Consider the following 25,403-nt stretch of genomic DNA (forward strand, 5'->3'; position numbering starts at 1 on the left):
TTCAGTAAAAACACCAAACTGAGTTACAGCAGTACAGATATCTCCAACAAACATGCACATTGCATGTGAGCCAAAGCTTAAGTTTCAAAAACCAGGTATGAATTTCCATTTTGGAAACACTGTAGGCAACTGTCTATGACTTAGGTACAGATGCTGTGACTGTGAGCACAATAATCATTGTGTGTTTTAATCAGATGCATAATTACATTAGTATAGATTTGAGAGAGCAGCTTCACGTCATGACTAACTTCTTGAAAATCCTATTTTAAAGGCAATTCTTTGGTTGTAAAGATGGTTCTGATGTACTGCATGCTCATTTAAATGAGCACTATGTAACACCAGGCTATTTTCAGCTTCCAAAAGTAAGAGTTCGAGGCTGGAGTTACTTGACAGCAATGTGTAACTGGAGCAGTCATTTAAATATGATGCTTTGTTGTCAAAATCATATTACTAATTCCTGTGGATGAACAGCACAGCAATTACATCCACAGTCTATCAGATCTGTGTAAGACAAGCACATGACTGAATAATTTTTATATAGAAACTGACTTGCTTGTTTTTCTTCTCTACTTCTGTAACAGACAGTAATTAATTCATCTCTAGCAAGCCTGTCCATCTGTTGGATGCTGAAAAACATTTAGGGTCACTCAGAGAGGTAAGTAGGTGATTTTATTAGGTCTGGAAGCATTTCAAAATTTCTTGCATATATTCTTCCTCTCATTAGAGTTGAAATACAATTTCACATCCACCTCAATCAAATGCACACAAGAACTGCTCTGCAGGGTGTTACTGAAGAAAAGACTTTTTAGTTATGTAAAAAACTGAAAAAGGAAGAAAGTCCAAACAAAATCAGATATGAAATGGAAAAGGGATAAAACATACAAGTAACAGGGCTGAAGTAGGAGGATTCTTGTCCTGGAAAAGGGAAGTGATGGTGTCTCCTCTTACGAGTAGGCAACATGGCAACAGAAAGATGCTGCCATCTTATTGTACGTAGGAGTTCCACACTGTTGTCTCCTTATTGCAAAAGCTTCACACCTTCTTAGTGCTTCTCATGGGCAACTCCTCCAAGCATTGACTCTTACTCTTTCACAAAGCACCCAACTGACTCCAGTTCCCTTCCAAACCAGCCACCCCACTCTTTTATAGCATCTTCTTCTCATTGCTTACAGCTGTGGCCTGTTAAAGTCAGGCCTGTTCCTAATCTCTGATAATTGGCCCAGCTGCAACTCCTTAGGGGTAAGATTATTTTCTAGACTCTCGTTATTTTCTTATATTCTCTCCCTCTACAGAACGACATACAGAAACTCAAAGAAATAAGAGAACATTAAAATAAGTTTTCTGAGGAAGAGGGAGAACATTTGAGTTACGTAATCTACAGGAATAACCGCTTGCCATGGAGCGAACAAACGTTCCATTTCTACAGCTCCATTCCTCACTTTTTTAAAGCGATGGGCAGCAAGGAGCACGACAGCAGCCGTGAGGAGAACGTACCCAGTCCAATGATGCCCAGGGTCTCCCCTCGGATGCGGGCAGCCCCCGAGGCCACCTCCCGGATCTGCTCCACGCTCTGCACCCGCGTGCCCTCGCGCAGGGCCTGGTGCAGCCAGGTGGTTCTCCTGTACAGGTTCAGGATGTGGCACATGGTGGAATCCGCGGTCTCCTCCACGGAGGCGGCTGGCACGTTGCACACGGCGATCCCTGCAGGCAGCAAGCACAGGAGGCCAGTTGCCAAACAAAGTTCATTTCTTCCATTTAACAGCAATACAGGAGCACGATGTTTGAAGTCAACACCTATTTCAACATGTCTTGCACAAATAGTGAGCTTCTGACTGTAATGGCAGGCAGAGTACCTGACATAATAGTTGACAACTATGTGCCAACTTATTTCTCTGATTTTTTATTACTAATTATCATGCTTTTATGTATTGCAAACTAAAACACTGAATCACAGAAGGAAAGCACTGAAGATGTCTGATAGTTTAGAACATGGTAAGCATTTTACATTTCCACTGAGCTTGGTGCTTTGAATAACCAAGAGAAACCTGCCTTGCTCTCAACAGTGTAGTCAATGATCAGAGTTTAGGTTTAATTGTGAGTTAGCCTTCCACCACTGGATAAATACCCTCCCAAAAGCTATCTGTGCAAATTAAAAAAGGATAAAATAATTTATACAGCCTTCACAGGATGACTGTTAGTAATTCCACATCATGTGTAGGTAATCATGATACAGGGAAGGACAATCTGTTACACATTGCACAGAGGTTTTTAGAATTACAACAAACCAGATCCCAGTCCTTTCCTGGTCCCCCACATTAAGGGAACCCATCTAATCATCAATAGGAAAATGCAAAATCTGCTTCTCCATGGCATGCAAAGGTAATGACAAATAAGTCCATGTTCCTAACAGCTGAAAAGTCACCAGCTGAAACTAGCATAACATCAAGCAGCCTAAATTGTTACAACCACAGAAAAGTTTGGAAGGTGGATCATTGATTCAAGACTCACAATAAGCCTATTTTACTTCAAAAACAGAAGCAACAATTTATTTCAATTACATGCAAACTATCCCATTCTGCTTTTTACCTTCCAGTACTCAACAGACAGTAGTTAAGCAAAATGCTTGAAAAACTTTGTGTCCTTTTGGACTTGTCTCTCTTCAGTCTTTCCATGTACTGCATGTTCTCTCTCTAATCACCAGCTCCCACAAATGTTTGTTTCTCAGTTCTGCTGACTGAGACAACAAACAGCACGCAGTATAATTTCATGGTGGAGAAGAAAAAAAGTGTTTTGTATCTAAAAGCACCCAAGAACTGTTTTTACTGTTTGGGATTTTACATAACTAGATATTCAGTAAGTCCTCAGCTAATACCTGAGTATCTTAGAAGCAAAGAAGAAGAATAAACATTCTCTTCAAAAACAGCACCAATAGTAATATGACAAATAATAAGCTCATGCTATATTTATCTATGTTTTACATTCAAATGCTTTTATTCTGCTGCCCAGTACTCTTTTACAGCTTTCTCTACATCACTAAAAACCTGCACAAGGAACTTACAGCACTATTTTTCTTTCCTCTGCTGCAGAGATAAGCCTGTCTGCTGAGTCACTGCCCCTAAGACTTACAAGAAGATATACCAGCATCATTTGCTGGAATATTCATCTTGGCATCCTGCTAACACCAATGGGAGAAGGAAATTCACCATTTTTAAAATGGGGAAAAAAGCTTGACTGGGAGGGAGAGGTGAAAGACTGAAAAATAACATCCCTCTAAGTACCTCACATTAAACACTTGCATTTGTTTATACAAAAAAAGTCTTTCATGGAGCAACGATGCAGGTTTTAGATGGCAATGTAAATTAAATAAATGTGTCTCCTAATAGCTGCCATTCAACAAAATTATGCTTTAAAAGGAGCTTAAAGAATTGTATTATGTATTTCGGAAGAAGAGCAATATACCTTCTTCCCTAATAGGTTTCCTTAGGAAACTGAGGGAACAAAAGTCAGATAAATTCTCTCCTGAACAGCAGGAATTTATTTTTCTCAATTTTTCTTCAACTCTAAAAGCACTCATTTTTGAGAGGCAGAGACATAGCAAACCACAAAAAGCAGCAAGAGAGAGGCAAGGAAATGAAGAGACATTTCACATGGGAAAAGACAGCACACTCTCATCTCATCCCCTGATCAGTGCTCCCTTTCCTTTCCCACTGCTTTCAGTGATGTTGTGCACAGGTCCAATGCTGAAAAATGCAGGTGGTAACAGGCATTACCTGGCTCCCACTTCACTGGCATCCAGCTACACCCACTACTTGTACGTATTTTCTAGTCAACTATTAATAAAGTGCAGAAAAAGCATATTTTATCCAAGAAACACATATTTTCATGCTTTGTAAGAAGATTAAAAGTGCTAATATAAAATAATGCTAAGTAGGAAAAGCTGGTAACAACCCCATGTGCCAGCTCTACGAAAAATAAGAAGTTACTACAGGAGTTCAGGAATACATTGGACTCTGGTCTAAATCTACATTTCAAAAGCAAATCAAAGCCTTTTATAAAGAGCAAATCACTCTCACATTACCTCCTTAAGATTTGCATTACTAACACCAGTTCAACAAATGGAAGGCTCTCTGTCTCAGTAGTGTTTCAGCCCAGCCATTTCACCCAAACTTAATATTAAAATCAGAGATTTTACTGGAATCTTTCCACCATTTACTGGCTTTTGACAGAGTGGACAACAATATTTTTAAATTAAAAGATACACAACCAGGTTGGACCCTCAACTTTATAAGTCAGTCTGATCACAAGACAGGAACCGAATGATGAGGAAGGTGGCCATTTAGCATTTCATATGAACAAGAATTTCCCAAATTTGCTGTGTACTCTAGCTTGAGGAATTATGTGGCTGCATTTAGGTTGTAACCTGGGTTACAAGCCAGCACAGAGACCTGCAGAAGAGACAGCCAGCAAACCTTCAAAGATCTTCCTCTTATCAGGGATTTTCTGCACTAACTGGGCTCCTGACTGGTCTGAGCCTTTGATCTGCACCTACATTTTGGCTTTTGATCTAGGATTTTACCCCAGGCCACTCTCTCCACACACACAGGTTTTCTGAGGCTCACAACACACGTCTGACTGTGCACCAGTTAAAGCAGGCAAAACACAGCCTTGCCCCCTTTCAGCCCTGACCTGGCCTTTATAAACTCAGCAAGGAGTGGTTAATGCCACCATTCCAACAGGTGAATGTTCTTTTACCATCAGCTGATAAACAGATCACACTACAGCTCCTCACTACAGCACTGGGGCTACTGCTACGACTAAGCACTGCCACACCGAAATAAATGTTTCCAAGATCTTTCCAGAGCAGAATGGAAAACATACTTGGTCTACACAATCTTGGAAAAGAAAATCTTTACTCCAAGTGGTCTGACCTGACCTCTAGATTACAGATAGGAGGTAGTTTAACCTAAAGTAAGAAAAGTACAGATGAGATAGTTGCTTTTCTTACAGTCAAACATCAAGCACCATCTCTTCATAGTTCCAGTAGCTGAATTTATTCTGAAGAAGCAACAACTGATTCTCCTATAAAACTGGTATTTCTATTTTATGGACTGGTTTAGTACTAAATCTCATGCATCATAAATAAGTCTCAGACAGTTGATAATGATCTCATTTTTTATTCAAACAGAAGTAGTATGCCAAAATGTTGGAATTATATTTTGTAATTAGATTACAGCAGAAGTAGTTAAAATATACAATTGGGGTAAAAAAGAAAGAGATGAAAAATTATGGCCTTTCTCCTTAGGTTTATATTGAGCAGGCAGATTGTCATCCTGCCACAAAGCTGTTAATATTATCACTTAATTAACTAATGCTAGTATCTCCATAATGAGTTTTATACTCTGATGGGAAAATTATACAGCTTACATATGATACTAGTATAAAATACACAGAACACATTAATACAAAGATTTAGATGCTATCAGATTTCTAGAGGCAAGTATAAGATGCAAAATAAAGTCTGTAATAGCCATACCTAAATCTCCAGCAGATTTGATGTCAATATTATCAAAACCACTGCCAATTCGGACAATTATTCGAAGTGCTTTAAATTTCTCCAGGTCTTCTCGAGTTAAAGTTATAGTGTGATACATCAGGGCACCCACTGCTTCATTTAGTACCTAGAAAGTAAATGAAGAAAAAACAATTGGTTCTTTTGTTTTTACAGAATCTCAGCTTAATCTCATACACATATTCTCAAGTATAAAAGACAGTAAAAGCATTAAATACAGATTCAGGGTTTTTTTTAAAGGTTACTTTTCTAAATATCTCTTGGTAAGTCTTCTTCATTTAAGTCTCCATTTTAGCATGATGGGATCAGCTTCCAAAGAAGTACATGATCTGTCCTTGTGTTCTCAGTAAGAGGGAAAGCTCTCCTCATTCTCCAGGAAATGCTCTGCAATGCTGACCCCAGTCCAAGTGCCACTGGACTGCATCTGCACACACAGAGCAAACACTCCCACAAACAGTGAGTATTTTATGTTTAGGCAGCTGATATTCAGCTCTGAATGGAGTAACAGAGCAGAATCTCTATACAGGCACCACTGCCCTATGAAACCACTGGATACCTGAACAGAAAACATTCAGTGATCACAAACCCCTCTGACAACAGACACTGAAATTGGTCACTTCACACACAAAACCAAAAGCGTCTGCCCCTCAGTTCACTGACACTGCAAATAAGCTCTCACTGACAGAAAACTGGATGTCACATAAATTGGTATTAACTGAGATGCCGAACGTGACATTATCCAGGAAAATCCAAAGCCTCTGAGAAATAAGAAATTGCATGAAAGTAAAAATGCTGCAGAAAAAAACCCCAAACTTGTGAGAGCACCAAAAAAGCAAAAATAAAAGACAGTCAGAAGCCCCTGACAAATAAAATTATGTTAGAGTGCATCCAACCTACACAACAGCATTTAAAACCAAGAGGTGTGGAGTAAGGAGAGGGAGAAGGGCTGTGGAGAATGGATCCAGACCTGCCCCAGCAGTTTTGAATTCTGCTACCCAGCAGTGACACTGCACCCCACACAGGTGATATCAATTTATTTTTCACACAGCAGAGACTATTTTCCTCTTTATCTGCAAACTGCACGATTTTACTTCTTCAAAACACTTCCCTGTGCTTGCACCTTCAATGCTCTAGCTAATATCCTAATGGTTCTACAAGACACAAAACATGCACACATCATTTCAGCAGCTAAGCCAGCTGTAATGAATTCACGAGATTCCTATGACACACTTCACATAAAAGTTCTGCAGAGGCTCTAAATTTCTTGTCCAGATTTTAGAGTCTGGTACATGCACAGATTCTGTCATCTGAATTACTTCTGCTCATATGAGCATTTCCTAGCGCAGTGCAAGGTCAGTAAAAATAATCAACATGTATAATTTTTAAAAAAACCATTGCAGCAAATCAGAGTCTTGCACACAGAGGATTACAATTGCTGGAACCAAGGATTTGCAACAGCGTTTAAAAATACATAAAGAAAAAATTAAAAGAAAATAAAATCAAACCCCATAAACAATGAAAGAAAAGCACTTATTACTGAATACTTCACAAAATTATTTATGCTATTTCAACATTGTTTCTGGACTGAGAACTTCAGTTCTAACTCAGATAAAGACAAGATTCCTTTGAGCAGAATTTGCATTTACTAGTAAGAACTGCAAAAAAAATTACAAATTACACATCCTTCAAGAATTCAGCTACAACATAATTCAAAGACCAGCTGTAGGCTCAGATCTTATAAAATGATTACACACACAAAACTCCTTGATTTTAATGGTGCAAACAAGTCCCTTGGAGATGACATGCAGCAGCTCCCAATCAGAAAGACTGCACTCACAGGATGTGTCACCTTGAGCTGTTACACAGGGCCAATAAAAACCCAACACAGCTTTGGGTTTGCTTTTCCAGTCACATTACAGCTGGCACGACCAAGCCCGGGGTATCCCACACAAGAACCATCCCTCTTAGGAAAGGAAAGCCCCCCTCAATGCCCTCAGGTTATTTCTGCTCCCACTAGAGGCTGAAATAAAATTGTTCAAGGATCTCCCAGCCTCAGTGTGTGGAAATTTCTTCCAATTCAGTTGCAGCACTTGTTGCTTCAAGCCTCAAGGTCAAGTTTAGATACCCTGGCTATCTCCAACAAGCCATGTCCCCTGCCCTGGGCTGTATCGCTTACTTTCCCCCAAGGGCTGCTGTGGACGCCTGTGCTGCAGCAGAAGCCATCCCCTGTGCAGCTGTCAGATAGGCAGAAAGCGAAGCTCAGAACGACAAGGACACACCCTGAGGCTGTGACAGCCAGAGCCTCTCTCCCAGCCCCGGTGGTGAACTCTGGGGCTGCAGATCGGCCACTGCATCAAGGGCTGCATCCAGCAGGGCTAAAGCACAGCTGAACTGCCTCACACATTTGTTTTACAATCAGTGATTCACTCTGGGAGGCAGATTTTCATTTCATAACCATGCATATTTTATTAACCCAGCCAGTCTAGACTGGCATTTGGACTCCAGGAGCACTGGTGTGGACCCATTATGACACAGTTTTTGGGCCCATCTGGGTTATGGCTTGGCACTAGGAGGAGACAGAAAAGTACTGGAAAGCTTGGGAATGTGTTCAATACAAGGGAAAATATTTCCTAGCTATAGCTTAATGCTGACACTAGCCATTTCCACAGGCAGTTATTTACCCATCACAAGGGATATGGAACAAGCAAATGCAAGTGACAAATCTCTCAGAATTTCTTTTTAGTGACTGAGCCTCTCCTAGGATTATGGGCTAGTTAGCAAGGAAATCCACTGCTAAAATTGTAATACCCTGCAAGTGTGTTTTATCACATTAATTTGATAATTTAATTATGTTACTGCCTTTTGCTACTGGACATGTGATAGAAATCTGCCAAAAAGGCAAAAAATAGTAGCGGAAAACCTGAAGTTAGAAACATCCAGTACTGGTGAATGTTAATAATGCCGCTTAGATTTAAAAAAAACAGTGAAACTTTCTGTATTTTGGAATTATTTGCATAAATTATGTTCTCAGTCATTACATATATTATATGCACACAAGAAGTCTGACAAGTCTTTCAATGAGTAAAATATAACACATGAAACTGATATCCAGCATAAATATCAACAATTCCACAAAATGAAGTGATCTTTAGAAAAAAATAACTGTGCAGAAAAGTAATTCACCGATGATTTAACAAAAGGGATGGATGCATTGAGAAAATCAGGGAGAATAAGTAATTTTTCTCCATCATTTTCCATAATGAACATAATTTTTAACGAATTCAAGAACAATTTTTTACAAGGAGATCCAACTTGTGAGTGAGATAGCAGGCAAGGCAGAAATTCCAGACCAGCCTGAGTCTGTGGCAGTCAGACCACGCTCTCTGATGATTTCTTGCAAGGAAAGGCAATGGAAAAACCTGAGAGAAAATGAGCAGAGCCAGCTGTGCTCCTCCAAGAGGCACTCCTGCTTCCATCACACCACAGCTGAGCCCTGTGGGAAGGGAGGATCCGAGGCAAAGGCTGAAACGGGGGACATGAGCTGGGTTCCTTCTGTTACCCAATTATTATGGAGCTCACCTGCCTGATTTCTATTCCTTCAGACTTCCTTTCCAGCTGACGCCAGAGCTCACTGCTGAAAGCCTTTTTTCACTCCCTGTTCCATGGCTGACAGCTTTTCCCATCACAGCAGCCTGGACAGGTCTTTCTGCTGTTCTTCAAGCTCAACATGACTACTCTGCTTTCACAACATGCCAGGTCACCAAGGCTCTCAGGGAACAGATGACAGTAGTAGGAGACACTTCTATTTCCAAGAATTTTACAAATCATGAGTACTGATTATCCAAGGTTTAAATCGTTCTGCATGTTTTCCCCATCTACACTTTTTTCTTTCTTCTTTCAGTACCACACTATTTTAACCATCATGCTGAACATCACAAAGTCACCACTGTTACATACACATCTCATTATCTGGGGAAGAACTCTGAACATCTTGCTTACTTTTAGAAAAACAAATCACATGCTAAGAACTAAACAGCAAGGCCTTCTCTTCTTGGAGCATCTCAAGACACTTCTAGATTTGACTATGAGAGGCTGATCCCAGACACTCATGGATCAAATCCAGAGCACAGAAACATAACACAGTAAATGAAATGCCAAACTACTTCAGTGCAGAGACAAAAACAAATTATAAATTACAAGATGAATATGACAAACTCTTCATCTTAAAAACAAAAATCATCACTAGAAAGTGCTGTATTGAATCCAGTTCTAGAAACTACAAAGTGTTGCATTTCTTGGACTTGAAATTACATGTGTCATCTCTAAAAGAATTATGTTCCAGTGTCACCAACAGACTTGAAATATTTTGCACATTTGGGTGGAACAAATGTACTTCACCAAAACGGAGTAAGCCTTGCCTTATTTAACTTGCAAAAAGCAGCTGCATGTTGAATTTGTAACCAATAGTCTGTCACATGGGGAAGGCTGCAGAGACTCAGAGCTACAGCACTGCAAAGGATCCGTGTGAAACCAGCACCACTAAAGCTAAAAGGAAAAGCCAGTGTGCTCAAGTGGTATTTAGTGGCTCTCCAAAGCTCTGTTATATTGTATTGCTTTTTACAAGTTCTTGCTTCTCTTTACAAGCTCTCAGCTCCCTGTTAGGTTCCTATGATCCATGGTGCTGTCAGTAACCCACTTATTTCATATAAACTTTACTCAGCCAGGATACTCTCTAGTGAGGACCCTAAACATTAATACTTGAGTTTATGCTGTCCATAAATACAAGTATAAATATTTTACACAAACATAAACAAAACTTACTTGCAGGCTCCTGAAAAGGCACTCTCTAAAAGCCTATATATCCATACACTATATAAACTACATATATATACACGTGACATATATATATGATAGTGTATTTCTAGTCTTCTAAAAATTAACATTAAAAATATATATACATATAAATACGTACACACAACTGCATAAATAACCTGTATAATCTACACACAACTTGCTTTTAAATACTATATTGAAGCCAGTCTTTCCAAGGCAGGATTTACTGACCATTACATGCAGTTTCAATGACAGAAGTCAATTTGAGAATATAGACTCTGAAAACATTTTTACTGAATAAAAGGCTTCAATGAAAAATCTTTAACAGGAGTTCTGTGTGTTAGTTTGTCTATTAATAGGGCTGGATTGTGTCTATTCATAAGGCTGAATTCAGGTCATCTATCAGACACTAGAATGGATTGAACATCCATACCAAAGGATATTATGGACTTATGGAAGTCACTGGTGACAACTCCACCCAGTTTTTTCCCAAGTCCTTCATAAGGAGTCTGATCCAAAGCTCATTCAGTTTTGGGACATTTACAAGGTTTTGGATCAGCCCCGAGGTGACAACTTACTCCCAACCAGACCTTACTGTTTAGAACAAGGCTGCTTCCTTTCAATCTGTGTTCTTTGAGAATTTAAATCTGATGGAAAACTTAAATGCTTCATCTGCATCATGAATATAAACAGCACTGATGGTGTAAACACAAGCTTTATTGCTAAACAAAGAATTGGAAGCTTGAAAAATTATCTCACTTAACCATTGCTGTAACAGGGACAAATCAAAGAGGTGAACAACAGCACCATCCTGAATTTGTCTGCATCAGTTTCAAAATATTTGTCACTTTTCAGCTCCTCTTTGAAATGCTCTTTGATAAAACTGCCATCACTAGAACTGTTTCTATATTTAATTCCTATGTCAAAGTGTGACTGAAAAATTTCAAGTTCTGTTAAACAGGAAGTTCAGATTTAAAGTTTTTTAAACTTAGAACTACAAATATGGAAATGCAGTATATCCTTTTGAAAATGATTCCATGTTGGGCTCAGAAAACAGGAGTCAGAGGATCTGACACATTGTACCCCAATCTCTGCTAAGGCCAGGGTTTACCCAACAGACTGTTCCAAGGACTCCTCACTGCTTCCATCAGTGTTCTGGTCAGCATTCTGGGTAAATGCTTGAAGCTGTAAACCCCGTCAACCACACACTTTTTTCTTCTACCTGATTTGCAACAAGACGTAGCAAAGTACATACTTACAGAAAAAAGAAAATGGAAAAATGTATCAGCCTCAAATAAACTCTTGACTTCTTTCCAGCCTGTACATTTTGTTTTAAAGACCATTCCTAATCAGTTGTGCTTCCTGTCTTTTCATCTGGGTTTGCAAGAATCACTATTTTCTCTCTCCTTGGTTGAAATGCCTATTACCAGCCCTTGCAGATTGTTTATATTTATCCCTCTTGATCTACACAGCACTTCCCTGTTACAGAGGACACAGCAAAGCCCAAAAAGCAAAGAACATGAACTCAAAAAAATCCTGGGCAACACAAAGACCTCAATGCTTGAGTCTGTTATGCCTTTAAAGGTAGAGAAGTGGAAAAGAGCAGCAATACTGCAGGAATCAGAGTGCTGGGTAGGCTGCCAAGGAGCCAGCAAAAGCAGCAAACTGTGAATGGCACTGAAACTAAGAGGGATTGGGAAAAAGAGGCAAACAGACAACGGAGCATGAGGTAGGGAAAAAAGAAAGTTGACCTGGAATGAGGATGGAAGCGAGCTAAGTGTTTTTAAATAATTTTTTTGGATGAACAACTGTATTTTTGGCAGAACAAACCAAAACACTGTGTACACTTGGAAGCAGTCTTAGATAGTTGCTGAGAGAACTTATTTACATATCATTAATTGTAAAATAAAAGCCAATTTAACAGCAGTGAGTAACTTTTATAGACAGTAATGCAATCTCCAGTAAGAAATTTGAACACTGAAATCTTAAATATTTTTACCCTAAATGACAGAAGTTTTCTGATAGGATGCAATGAACCGAACTCCCAGTTTTGCCATAAGTTTGACAAATGTAATGCTCAACTTCACACAGCCACATGCAACATCTACAATAAAACAGAACTCAGGGGTTAAGGGATAAAAACATCTATTGCAGCCCTGCAGACTGGCTCAAAAATAAACTGCTTTTTCTAGGCAGAATGGGAAACAAGGAGTGGAACCAAATACCAGTCAAACCTTAGACATGAGTAAATTTCTGAAGCATAATAAATGACCCTAACTACAAAGTTATTTCAAAACACTGGGTCACTCTCAGTAAATGTCAGTATTCATTTAAGCACTGGCAGCCCGATTTTTCAGAAGGAGGGAAATGCATCTTCATCATCCAAGTTGTTTTCCAAAGCACTGGAATGGGGAACAAATGCCTCGACCTGAGATGAAGCACAGTTCTACTACATGTTATTACTTATTTGCAACTTTACAACTTGTTACTCGTTTTCCACAGTTAATCTCCTCAGCTATAAGAAGTGATTGGCAAATCAACTCTCGGCAGAAGGGAGTTGCTACAGAACTGCAACTCAGTTACCCAGATGGAGAAAACTTTCTTGAACGAGCACACACAGAAAGGTATTTGCTAAAATCCTGCTCCTGACCCTGCACAGAAAGGGCATTGAAATCCTTGCTTCTTTTCCACCTTTCTTTTTGTGTTAAAATTTCTCAGCCTGCTTGCTCCTCTATGAAAAACTAGCTAGCCTCTAGTCTCAAGCTTTGCTGTCTCACAAGCTATAAATTCTCCTTTCTACTCTGTTTCCTTGAAAAACTGAAATCACAGTATTTTAAAGCAGGTCTTGTCCCTGAAACTCTCATGACCAGCAGAAATGGCTTCTGCACGTTCCAAAATGTTCATTTCTCAAAGTGTGACCCCTCGCACCACCGTGATCAAGGCTCCACAAGTGTGCAAGCTGAGTTACCACGGGTTCCTCCTTTCCTAGAGATCCTTCTGCTGCCTTTCACTGCTTCCCTCCCAGTCTGATGCTCGGCTCCTGTCTCTGCCCCATCCCATTACAGTCACCCACCCCAGAGTATCAAACAATGTCAATCACCCTTCTGACCCCGCTCTGAACTTCCCAGCCTCTGGCTTGCTCCCTGCAACTTCACATTAAATATATCTGTATCTGCTAGCCTATGGATTCAGCATCTATCTTATCAAAACCTGTATTTCAGCTAACAGGGCAACATCATTAGTATGGCCACAAATGTGCATTCACAAATACATTAACAGTTTTGATCCTGCTTTAAATATGCAACTCTTAATTTTAAAACCTTTTGTGAAAACAATTTTGTATTTAGCAAAGCACCATTCCCAAATAATGTATTATGCAAACAGTACTAAAATACAAATATTCCTCTAAAGATAGGTGAAAAGTAGTCATTTTCCACTGCACATGAACAGTGAACACTTTTCCCACATAAGTGAACAGTGCTTAACACTCCATAAAACTGCTCTTTCAGCCTATGTTAAAGGAAAACAACTGTATGATAATGAATTCTGGTTTGTGACTTTTGTTGTAGAAATTTATTACCTCGCAGGTCCAAATGTTTTAGGACTGTCTCATCCTTTAGGCAAGTGAAAATCTGTATTATGGCATTGTAGTGATAGGTAGTGAAAGTATTTTTTCCTGATGTATTACTGAGATCATTGAGAATTAATTATTTTTGTATCATAAAAATCAAAAGATGCAAGCTTTAGTATAATCCCCTCAATTCAGCAGTTTTGTGAAGATCAGCAACAGATTACCTATGTCACTTATGAGTTATTCAAATACTTTTCCAAACCTGCAATTTGAGAGAGACACAATCTCAGGATGTGAAAAGTTCATTTATTACACACCACTGCTAACAGAAAATATCCACTGGATTTTTGCAAGGCACTCATGGCACACAGGAATTACCCAGTTTTGATGCACCAGAGTAAATGATGTTGACTTTAGTAAGCTAATCATAAAACTATACAGGTGGTGGAGCAGCCAATGGTACAGTGTTCACCTCAAGAGCAGACTGCTCTTCGCTACTAACAGAACAGCATTTATATTACTTATTCTTCATGTGTCATTTAGTTTTTGTAAATGGAATCCATGTATTAACTCCTAACAGTGGTGTGAGAGAGGAAAACAGAAAAAACAAAAGCAACTTCTCAACATGATTATACAGAAATCACAGAAAAAAAGGCATTCTATCACATTTTAATTCTTGAATTCTTGATATAGAGTAAAATAAAAAGAATTGGGAAAAAAGTTCGAGTTTCCTCTAAATTAAAAAAATATACATTGTCTTTGAACTTTATAAATTAAGTTTTATTTTATTAAAAATCTCAACAACCATTATCTCTGCAGATCCATTATAAATGAAGACAGAATTTTTCAATTCCTTGCATATGTTCTCAAGTTAGGTTAACATTCACCGCATTTTCCATGCAAATTTTGGGTTAGTATTTGTTTTGAAACTCTCTTCCAGTGACATTTCTCAGTGCACAAGGCTGCCTAACCCAACCTGCACAATTCCTTGGCTAGACACAGAAACCAAAGTTACCCACACAGACAATCCAATACTTGTGGTCTGTCTTTCCAGGAAAAGGCTGAGCAACAGAAATGTTTCCAAGGAGCATTTCAAGGTACCATGTAGTAGTATTTTGCCCAGAAGTAACTCTGTCCATGAATTTAATTCAGTAGGGAGGCAGAGGGACAACATCCAACCCCCCAAAGCACAGCTCACCACAGACACTGCAGTAACACATCACAGCTGACACACGCTGTTCCAAATCACTGCAATACCTGCATTTCCTAAAACACCTCAGCTGTGCCTCCTCAACATTACCTTTTCGTGAATCTCTTGTGTGGACTGAGCATCACAAAACGCCACTGTGGCCACATCCTTCAGAATAGGCATTTCCACGGTGCAGTCCCTGCCGTCCAGCAGCGCTACCAAGGGCCGCGGGTGCATGGGCCCGTTCATGATCGGAGGTCGAATGCCTGAGGAGAAACACAAAATCCTGTTAGTCAGGCCGTGCAAATGGCATTACAAATAGGTTACAGCTACTCTGCTTTACTCTGATGGCAGAAAAAGATTTCAAGGACTGAAGCTAATAAAACAGGAACGAGTTTATACTCAGCTGTCAACCAAGCGTAGAAGACCTTATGAGGAAATTCCATGGAGGTTCAGAAGGCTGAACTTTGAGAGATGGACAAAATCACTGAGGGAATACTTGTTTTTTAAAGATACTTCTCACTGTACTAATCAGTGTCTCTGCAACCTTGTTCAACCTTTAGGTTTTGACTGGATTCCACACCTTTGTGAGCTCTAGAAAGAGTGAGAAATATCTTGCCCAGGCTTGCATGAAGAGTGGAGCTTATGGAATATAATAAGCAACTCAGCGAGGATTTGAGTATTCAATTTACATATATAATGATGATTCTGCTGAGACTAAAATTTAACTTTAAAAAGCCTACAGCAGCAAAATTTTCCATTTACTGAGGATCCAGTGTCCAAGTTCACAGGCAGAATTGCTGATCTACGTAGGTCTGCTTAGGCTTAAAAAGTTTTACCAAACAGTTCTATATAGCTTGGTCAAACATGTCATACTTAATCCACCACTGAAAACTCTTACAAAACAGGAAAAAAATGTCCCTCCCTAAATCAATGTCACACTCTGAACACCGTGGAGTGACAAACAAATTCATGTCAAGTATCTGGGAGAAGGACAATCAGTCCAAACTGAAGATTTAATTTACATCCTCCTTACAGAGTCTGGAAATGAAAAATAATCCGTAAGATATTTAGAGAGCATCTCTTTAACAATACAGATGCTATAAATACATAGAAGTACTCAAGGGAATAATATTAAACCATTGCATTTACAGAAAGTAGTTAAGCATGGGTGGGAAAAAAGACTTCCTGAAGAGATAATGAAAAACAAAACGAAGAATAAAGTACATTTTTTCCTCTTTTAGAATAAGAAGTTTTAAGCACTGCAAAGTGAATCAGGCTAGTTATTTCTTGTATACAAATTTCAACAGATATTTTTGTTGCAGTGTCAATTTTAAAACATTGCTTATTTTCTTGTTAATCCGAGTTGGTCCAACAGCAATGCAGATGACTGAGGTGTCCCAGTTAACTTCCACAAGCAATCCCTGCATCTTAAGTCCCAGCCTGTGTCAGAAAGCAAGTCCTGAAAGACTAGTATCTGCATTTCAAGTGGATGGAAAATCAGCAGAATCCCAGCCATACAAGTATGTGATGAAGAAAACCAGCTGCTGGGAAGAGAGATTCTCACAAGCCAACAAAAGGAGCGTATGACTTCCCCTGGGACAGCTCCCTCACTGCCTGGCCCGAGCCCAACAGCTCAGACAGCCCAGCACCACTGCAGTCTGGCACTGCAGCTCTTCACCTGTTCAGTTTTTATACCTGAAGACATGAGAAAAGCAGTCGCTACATTTGGCTCTTTTCTGCTCTACTTCCAGCACCTCCCCACCCCTGATGATAGCATGGACTGACTGACTCTGCAGTGCTATCACCATTTTTCAGATGGGAACAAACAGAGTTTGTTATGGCAATTACACTGGTGCAAAAACACCCACTCCTAACCTGTACTATGATAGGTGAGCTTAGAAATGCTTCTGGTACACATTATTTCAGTAATATTCAGCCACCAAAACTAAATGGGAGACATTAATACGTAATTTTTAAAAAAAAACTGTGCAGCTTGATAGCTTATTATTGATACTTGTTTGAGCCAAAAATGGCCACATAACCCTCATACAGACATTTTTAGTAAATAAACTACATACCAGTAATGGGGTACAGGAGACAACATAAAAATACTTAAGGTATTAATGGAACAATTCTATCCTTTAATGGGCATTTAATTACAAAACTCCACATTAAATATACTTAAATACATCCTAGGATAAAGCATGTTATAGACTTGCTCACATTTTTTAAAAAACAGTATATATAACAGCATTAATAAAATGCAATTATGTCTAGAAACAAATGCAAAAATTACATTGCAAGACCTCTTCATTTTGCTTAGTGACTGTGCTTACTCAAGAACTGAAATGTCACGATCTTGTCAGTACAGCAAAGCCAGAAATTCAATAACAAGTCTGAATGCTAGCTAAAATAAAATTTTAAAAGCTAAGAACTTTGATACTAAATTTGTTGCAGATGAATGAGGAAAAATATGGCACAGGTGATTCCCTCAGAGCTACAACCAAAGCACCTTTGTCAGAGCACAGAGTCCAAACTTTAAAAGGTAGGTGAGATTAAAAACTCTCACTTCAAAGAAACACTTTTCTGACCAGGGCTAGCTCAAAAAATCATGAAATGCTACAGCACTAACTTTAGTGCTTTTGCATGTGGACTTCTCAGTGCACATGCAAAAGCACTAAACAGAGCCCTTTCAGATAATGATTTCTCTAAAACACATAAGGTGTGGTCTGGTTTTCCCCTCACACCAGTATATCTAAGATTTCCACCAAGTTACTTGTGCAACGCTGGTGCTAAGGGGAATGCCAGGGCAAGCCCCAAAGCACAGGAACAGAGTCAGAAAAACCCCAGAAGGAGGAACCCTCCCTGAGAAATTTCAAGGCTTTGTTAAGAATCCCCAGAACTCAAATACATCCAGTGACCCTGACCACAAAAACCCTACAAACCTTTGCTTGCTAAAATCCTTTCTGAACTTCAGCACAGACTTCCTGTTGCACAATCTTTGTGCCTAAACCTCCTGCCCCTGAATGGCAGGCAGTAATTCCCACTTCAGCTAACTTCCAGGAGCTTCATCCCAGCGGCAGTGCCTACGTAAAGTCCCCATTTGGGAAGACAAGGCTTCGCTATGAATCAGAACCTCTGGAACAAAAAGGTTCCTCTTCCAGCATCTGGATACATTCTGCCTGTTTTTTATCTGGGAATGTCACACTGCACTGTGCCTTTGGCTTTTCAGGAGACCTTGAAGAGGCAGCAGAAAGCAATGTGGATTTAAGAGCAATGTGGATTTAAGAGCAATGTGGATTTAAGGGCAGTGTTTTCCATGCCTGCATTTACAGTGAATAATGCAGCTCTGTGCCAGAGAGAAGTAACTGCAAAGTGGTCAGAAGTGACATTCAACACGACAAATGTAAAACTGATTTAAAAAAATAATTTCACTTAGCTGGCTTATTTAAAAGTATTATGGTATAGCACTTTACATTACACAGATAACACAAATTATACCACCACCCCCACATCCTATGACCTTTGTTATGGGAAAACAATCTTAGTTTATCCTAACTCAAGACTTTCAGGAACCCCTACCAACCTGACATTTCTTAATCTGAGCTTGATTTCCAGGATCATGAATTCGATTTCTCAATGCTTTACAATCTTCAGTATTCTGAGGCAAAATAGCAGCCTGTCATTCCATCCTCATTTCCATGTCTTTAATTTTTCTTGAAGCCTCCTGTAATCTTGAACCAAAGCTTTTATACTTCTTATCCACTGCAACCTCTGTAGCCTGGATGGTGTTCAAATTTTTACTAAAAATTAAACACAAACAATACATTAAAACAACGTTAAGGGTCTGACTCGTGCTCACAGAAGGCAGGAAACTCAAAATTAAAGCTTCTCACTGCATCTGTACCCTTCCCCCTATGGCTGCTGGCGTTCCACCACACCTGCTGCGCTGCCACTGGCCACGAACATTGCAGGGAAAGCAGTGGAGTGTTACACACTGCACCTTGCTCAGGACAGCAGGTGTACTGTACATACACCTACCTGCAATGGTGGGCACCACTCCCATGGCCAAGGCTTTGCCCGGGTGGGCAGGGATCCAGGGACAGTGTGTCATCTCCAAAATCCCCCTGCTGGAGGGCCAAGCCCTCCAGTGGGCACCAGAGATGGAGTGAGAAGCCTTAACTCTGAACTTGATGGTTTAGCTGGGTGTAAGTCAGGCCCTTAAGGTTATCTAAATGTATTAAAGAACAAACCTAGCCCTTTCCCAACAGCTCTAATGCAGCTGTCAGTCTGGGGTTTCTGCCCTGCCCCCATGTGGAACAAATCTGGTGGGGAAGCTCTTATCCCACTAACAGCTACTGTGCCAGGGGCTGCTGAGTTTTTCTAAATTCATTCCAGGTATAAGGTGCAGGGACAGACGGAGCAGCTGTCCTCAGGCAGCAGCTATCCACATGTGGCTCACAGCACAGTGCCTCTGCACAGCTGCAGCCTGGAAAAAACCTATCAAAACCTGATTCTAGTCCAGCTCTTATGGAAATAAACTGGGGAATTGAAAAACCAGTTTTCAGCTGCAGAACCTGAGAGGAGGCCAGCCATGTGCACAACTGACTGTGGGTCCCAGAAACAGGGGATTAACGAGCTCACCATGCAGCTCTGGAACCAAACAGGAGTGGGAGGGCTGGGAATTATTTTACCTCCACACATTTGAGAGCCTGGGGACTTAAAGGTGATCAGCCCAACCTCAGCACAAGATGTATTTTCTTAAACTGGGAGGAAGCCACCTAAGCAGGGCAGTGTCCTCCTCCCTCCCGAACCCAACCAGCATCTCCTGCTCCTCAAGCATTGTTTGTGCTGCCCTCCAAGGGCGAGAGGCCAATGCCATTGGCACACTCAGCACTGCGGGGTAAGAAAGCTCTCCCTGACATAATCCAGGCTGCTAAAATGTGTTCCAAACTTCTCATAAAAACAACTTTTTATGGTACAAACTGACAGTAATTGAAGCAATCACTTTGCCCAAATACCAGAGATCTCAAAGTAGTCTGCCATGGTTTACTGACATCAGAAAATGTACTACAATGCAAAGCTATCAAGATTAATAACAATGTAATTTTCACATTTTTCTACTGCTGATTAACTTGACATCATTAGGCTGAGGAGTGTCTCATATGAGGCGCACATGTTAAAAGTAAAGGACACTGTCAGATTTGTAGGCCCAAAACTTGACCTACCTTTCATTTCTTTAAATCTGTTTGCAAAGTCCATGTAATTCTTTAAATGTGTTTTTCTTTTTTCAAAACAAATGCTTCAATTCTTTTTTTCTGAAAAATACATCAATGCCAAAAAGCACAACACTTATCAATAACCCTATAATCACAAACCAACAGGAACACGAAATGGAGGACAGCAGCCTGGCAAGAGAGTTTTCCTGTCACTGGGGATTCTTACAAGTGCAAAGATTAAATAAGGAAGAAAAATCCCTTGACAATATCCTCCTTTTCAAAGAATTTGTGTTAAAAAAGCTTCCTTTATACATTGTAAAACATCAAAATGATTTACTTTTTTTACAAAATGCAAACTACTGAAAAACCTCATCAATATTTACAGAAACAAGACCTGAAAATGACAGGTTGGACATTCAACTAATTTATAGTCTTGCACATGTATAATGAGACTAACCCCTTTGGCATTTACCTTTATTTTATATTCTTACCTAGGTGTAAATTCAGTGAGAGCTGTCACTTATTTACCATAAACCCTCACAAAAAATTTGCATTATTTTCAAAAATAAATGCTAATATTAATTCAAGGAAAGAATGAATTGTCAAAACAAACAAAAAATATCCTCCTCATAACATGAACACAGAAGCTGTTATGAATTACATTTGCCAATATGCACCATTAAAATTCCTAGAAACCCCATACTTAAAAACCGTATTTTAAGGTTTCTGACCTATCATGCATTTTTACATCTTGGACTCTTTTGGCAGGCTCATTGTTTTGTGCACCATGAACTCAAGTTCAAGATATTGAGATTCAAGGTATAGCAAAACTCTAAGAGCAGTCAATTAGAAGTTTAAAATACAACTCAGGTACAAGGATCAGAGAAAAGGATGCAAAGAAAAAAAAAAAGAACATTTATCATCCTTCAGTGTTGTGATATTCAGCATATTGAGATGCTGAATATGCAACACAAAAATTTCATGATTCCACCAGAATCTGAGCCAACACTTTTTGCTGCTGCCTTCAAGATGAGCAGGATGCAATTTCCTATGAATGCAGGATTGGAGGGAGGCACAGGGGAGAATACTTTAAAATAAAGAACACAACAAGGGACAGAACAGTGACAGCCACCCTCAGAAGACTGAATTATGTAGCAGATTAAATTTAATTTCCTTCTTTTCTCATCTCATTTAATGCTTCTAAGTATATTTGTTAAGAATTTAGGAACCTGCTGCAAGGCATATTAAAATTGAGAGGAACAACCCCAAACTGATTTTGAAAGTAACAAGATGGACCTCGCAGTGCACATGCAAAAGCAAAGTGAGCAGGAGCTGCGCTGAAAGCTCATGTGCAGCCCCTGGGGAAGTCCCCAGGGCTCAGGGGTTAATGCTGAGCACACTGGCACTTTACTGGAAGCACACAGGGGATGAATTCTGCTGCTATCTATGCTTTTCATTTACCTGAACTCAGTAAGAACAAGTCATCTTCCCTCTTTTCTTTTAATTTGCAGGAGACCAAGAAAAACACAAGCGGTTTCCTGTGCTGTGTTGAGCCGGCGATGTGCAGAGCAGTCACACCCAGCTGCACCCTCCTGTTAAGTGTGAGGGTTGAAAAGCACCCAGAGCTCTGCAGACGCTCCCAGCTCCCTCCCTGACACCGAACCTACACCAACACCAGCACTGTGTAATCACAGCCAGCCCACAGCCCTGCACGGGGGCACCTGGGCACACTGCACCTCGCTATTTCACTGCCTGCGAGAAAGCAGCCTGGCACCCACCTGGGCACACTGCACCTCGCTATTTCACGGCCTGCGTTATTTCATTGCCTGGCACCCACCTGGGCACACTGCACCTCGCTATTTCACTGCCTGCGAGAAAGCAGCCTGGCACCCACCTGGGCACACTGCACCTCGCTATTTCACGGCCTGCGTTATTTCATTGCCTGGCACCCGGGCAATCGCTCCAGCACACACACAACAGCCTCAGCACAAAGCACTGAGACAACTCTCCTGCCTGATCTGCCCTTTTGGTACAATCAAAACAACACAAGCCAATGACTTCTGTTTAGAACGTTCTGCATTTCCCTGCTGCTACTAGAGCCTGAATCATGACTCCTCATTCCTGTTCCATACTCGCACTGCAGGTAAACTTGCCATTCTCATGATATTATTCTGACAGTCATGAGGACATGGGGCTTAGCTGTGGTTTTTAATAGCGATCCCTAACCAGTGGTTTTTGGTTTTGTTTTTATCTAGTAATTTTGCTCTTATTTGTCTAATATCTGTCAGTGCGCACACAAAATCTTAAGTGCCTGTCAGGGTACAAAAACACGAACATCCCACAAGGCACATCTTGAAAGCCTTTGATCAGAAATAATGTTCAATTAAGGAGAAACAAAATAATCCGGCAACATTTTATATTACACATGTACTTCAGACTGGAAGTATTTCACATCTGTCAAAAAATTACTCAAATTACATATTTGGAGTATGCTGTAAAGATATGCCTAATCTTAACTAATACTCTTCAAAATAAGACTGAAAACAGTATGAATCACACCTATTTAATGTAAAATAAACAAGCACTAACAGCACTATGTACTATGGTAAAATGTTTTAATTTCCCATCACCATTTAAAACGCAAAACAAATGACAATATTCAGTAACAACTATATCAAGTACCAAACACAGAAAGTCTAAGTATCTGCAATAAAACACACATTAAAAGCAACGTTGCAGCAGTGTTGTTTTCAAGTAACAGATACATGAAAGCAAACTCCAGAGAAAGGCAAAACATCATCAAGGACTGAGCTCTCCTTGGATGTGCAACATCTCAGTGCCTGTGCACAGTGAGTCTTTATCTGTTTCAAATATTTCCAGCTTTATTAAGTAATAAGTGAAAGAAGGGGGGGATAAATAAATTGGCAACAGTGGAGCTGTGCTAGCTGAGTTCACCCACATCAATCTCAGCTTCTGAGAAATGCTGGCTAAGGCTGCCAGCTCCTGTTAGTTATCCCACAGGTTTTACAGTCCACACACACTGTGACAAAAGCTACAAAAAACTGCTTGGTCACTTACAGGAATCGCTGCAGTGAACTTGGGGATGGGACCTGCAAATTAAGACCCAACGAACTTGAGAATTGTAACTCCCAGCAGCCACATGTGCCCACACCTATGGACATCAATCTCCAGTTACTGATGGGGCAGCCTGTCCAAAAGGCAGAGCTGAGGGCATGAGCCCAGCCTGCATTACAGACATCCCCACAAAGCACCATATGCTGGGTTTATATCAGAATATACCTCCCCTTTGCCCTTCCCCAGGACAGTGACCATGGAGCTGGCTGATTATGGCATCTGGAGGTTAACCCACCCTAACGAGCTCCCAAAGCCTGGTTTAAAATACAACTGGGCTTATATTTCAGACCATAAATTTTATTGGTGGGTGGGTGTGACTTTAAAAAAAAAAAGGCAGAAAATTCCTGCTGGCAGAAACTGGAAAAACAATCTGTTTCAACAATTGCACTAGGAGCAGAATGATTAACTCCCTGAGCCTTTCCAGTAACAATACAGACCGTGCCAAGACTTACTGAAGCCCTTCCCACGGAAGAAGCGGCCCTGGAGATTTTCAGAGCGATCCTGAGGATAAACAACAGCAGACCAGACCAGGCTGGCAGAGGAGGGCTGTGCTGCACATGAAGTGCATCAGTGGCCCTCATCCTCACTCCTCTGCCCATGTACTCAATGGACAGCATGGAACCATGCCTTTCCATTTTAAATCAAGTTATCAGAACTAGCATCTGGGCTGTAGTTTTGATAAAAGTTCAACAGCCACACAGTGTTGATTTAAAATGTAATTCCCTCAAGGAATGAGTTTAGATGTGCCCATGACATATGCATTTGAACTATGAAGGAAAAAAGAAGAGAATTAATTTTTTTCTTCTCATCAATAATGTTACTCTTCTAGCAAGTTATTTTATTCCAGCAGGTTTGGGTTTTTGTTTGTTTTGCTTTACACCACTGCCTGAGCTGGAAATATTCTTTGAGAGAAAACACCGCTTTTTAGCTTTGTCATTACAACTGCTTTCAGAGTATTAATTTCACATTATGTTTTAAAGACACTGCCAAGAATTTATTACAACATAAAATTTCTAAATGTAGCCTGTATTAATGGCTACACTCTGTGTTTTTCTCATATTTTAAATGCTGTACAGGAGTCTGTCTCTGGGAAAGAAACCAAATAATCCAAGTGGAGCCAACATCAAAGGCTTCCTTTATTCTGATCCCAAACACCAAAAGCAATTTCTCCAACAGCACAACTGTACTTTGACCCAAGAACGTTAAACTATTACCTGAGACACTCCTTATTTTCCTTATCAAAAAGTATGAAGATAAGCAAGCGTGGGGCCTTGGATAACCAAATCATTTTCACAAGGTTTATTTCTTTCTTAAGGTCAGGAGAACACACTCAGATGACACTAAAAATAACAGTATGGAAATGTTTTACATATTGAACACTGGCCAAGTTCCCTGTAACTCCTTAACTTTTGTTTTTTATTTTGGGAAAGCATCAAACGTGATACCTTATCCTCTCAGCTGAACATCATGATGCTGTGTGTCAGCAATCTTTACAGTGAAACAACAACCACAACAACAAAAAAAATACTGTGACTTGTTTAGGGATGGGAGAAGGGAGGAAAGCTGGAAACTTTAAGGCAGACAGCTAAAAACTTTAAAAAACAAATATACATATATATATATACACACAAATACATAGTCCAGACTGCTAAAATGAGCATATTTAAAACAGGACAATTTAACACAGTAGTAAGGATTCTGGTAAATAGGGATAATAAAATCCCTCCAGTTACACTCCATTATGTTCCTCTGAAAAGCAAAGCAACTCTAACAAACGCTGAACCTTTGCAAAGGGCTCCTTGAAGCTTTTTTCTCTCTCCCTTTCTGGATCCTCCCACAGCCCCTGACCTCTGCTGTCCTCTGCCAATATTATGAAAATGGCTG

General features: G+C 40.0%; 1 protein-coding gene across 7 annotated transcripts in view; it reads right to left on the minus strand.

The window, feature by feature from the left end:
- CTBP1 (C-terminal binding protein 1) overlaps positions 1–25,403 on the minus strand; it is a 186,890-nt gene that overhangs the window by 23,070 nt on the left and 138,417 nt on the right. For 5 of the 7 annotated variants that reach the window (XM_058803020.1, XM_058803019.1, XM_058803024.1 and 2 more), the window contains exons 2-4: positions 15,274–15,428; positions 5,534–5,678; positions 1,495–1,701 (exon numbers count right to left, since the gene is read on the minus strand). In XM_058803020.1, coding sequence (XP_058659003.1) covers positions 1,495–1,701; positions 5,534–5,678; positions 15,274–15,428 — 507 coding nt within the window. Of the gene's footprint in view, positions 1–1,494; positions 1,702–5,533; positions 5,679–15,273; positions 15,429–18,751; positions 18,969–20,393; positions 20,484–25,403 lie in introns of all 7 variants that reach the window. The other 2 variants (XM_058803022.1, XM_058803023.1) reach the window with 2 other exon arrangements.

This window comes from Ammospiza caudacuta, chromosome 4, assembly GCF_027887145.1.
Source record: "Ammospiza caudacuta isolate bAmmCau1 chromosome 4, bAmmCau1.pri, whole genome shotgun sequence".
Taxonomy (NCBI): Eukaryota; Metazoa; Chordata; class Aves; order Passeriformes; family Passerellidae; genus Ammospiza; species Ammospiza caudacuta.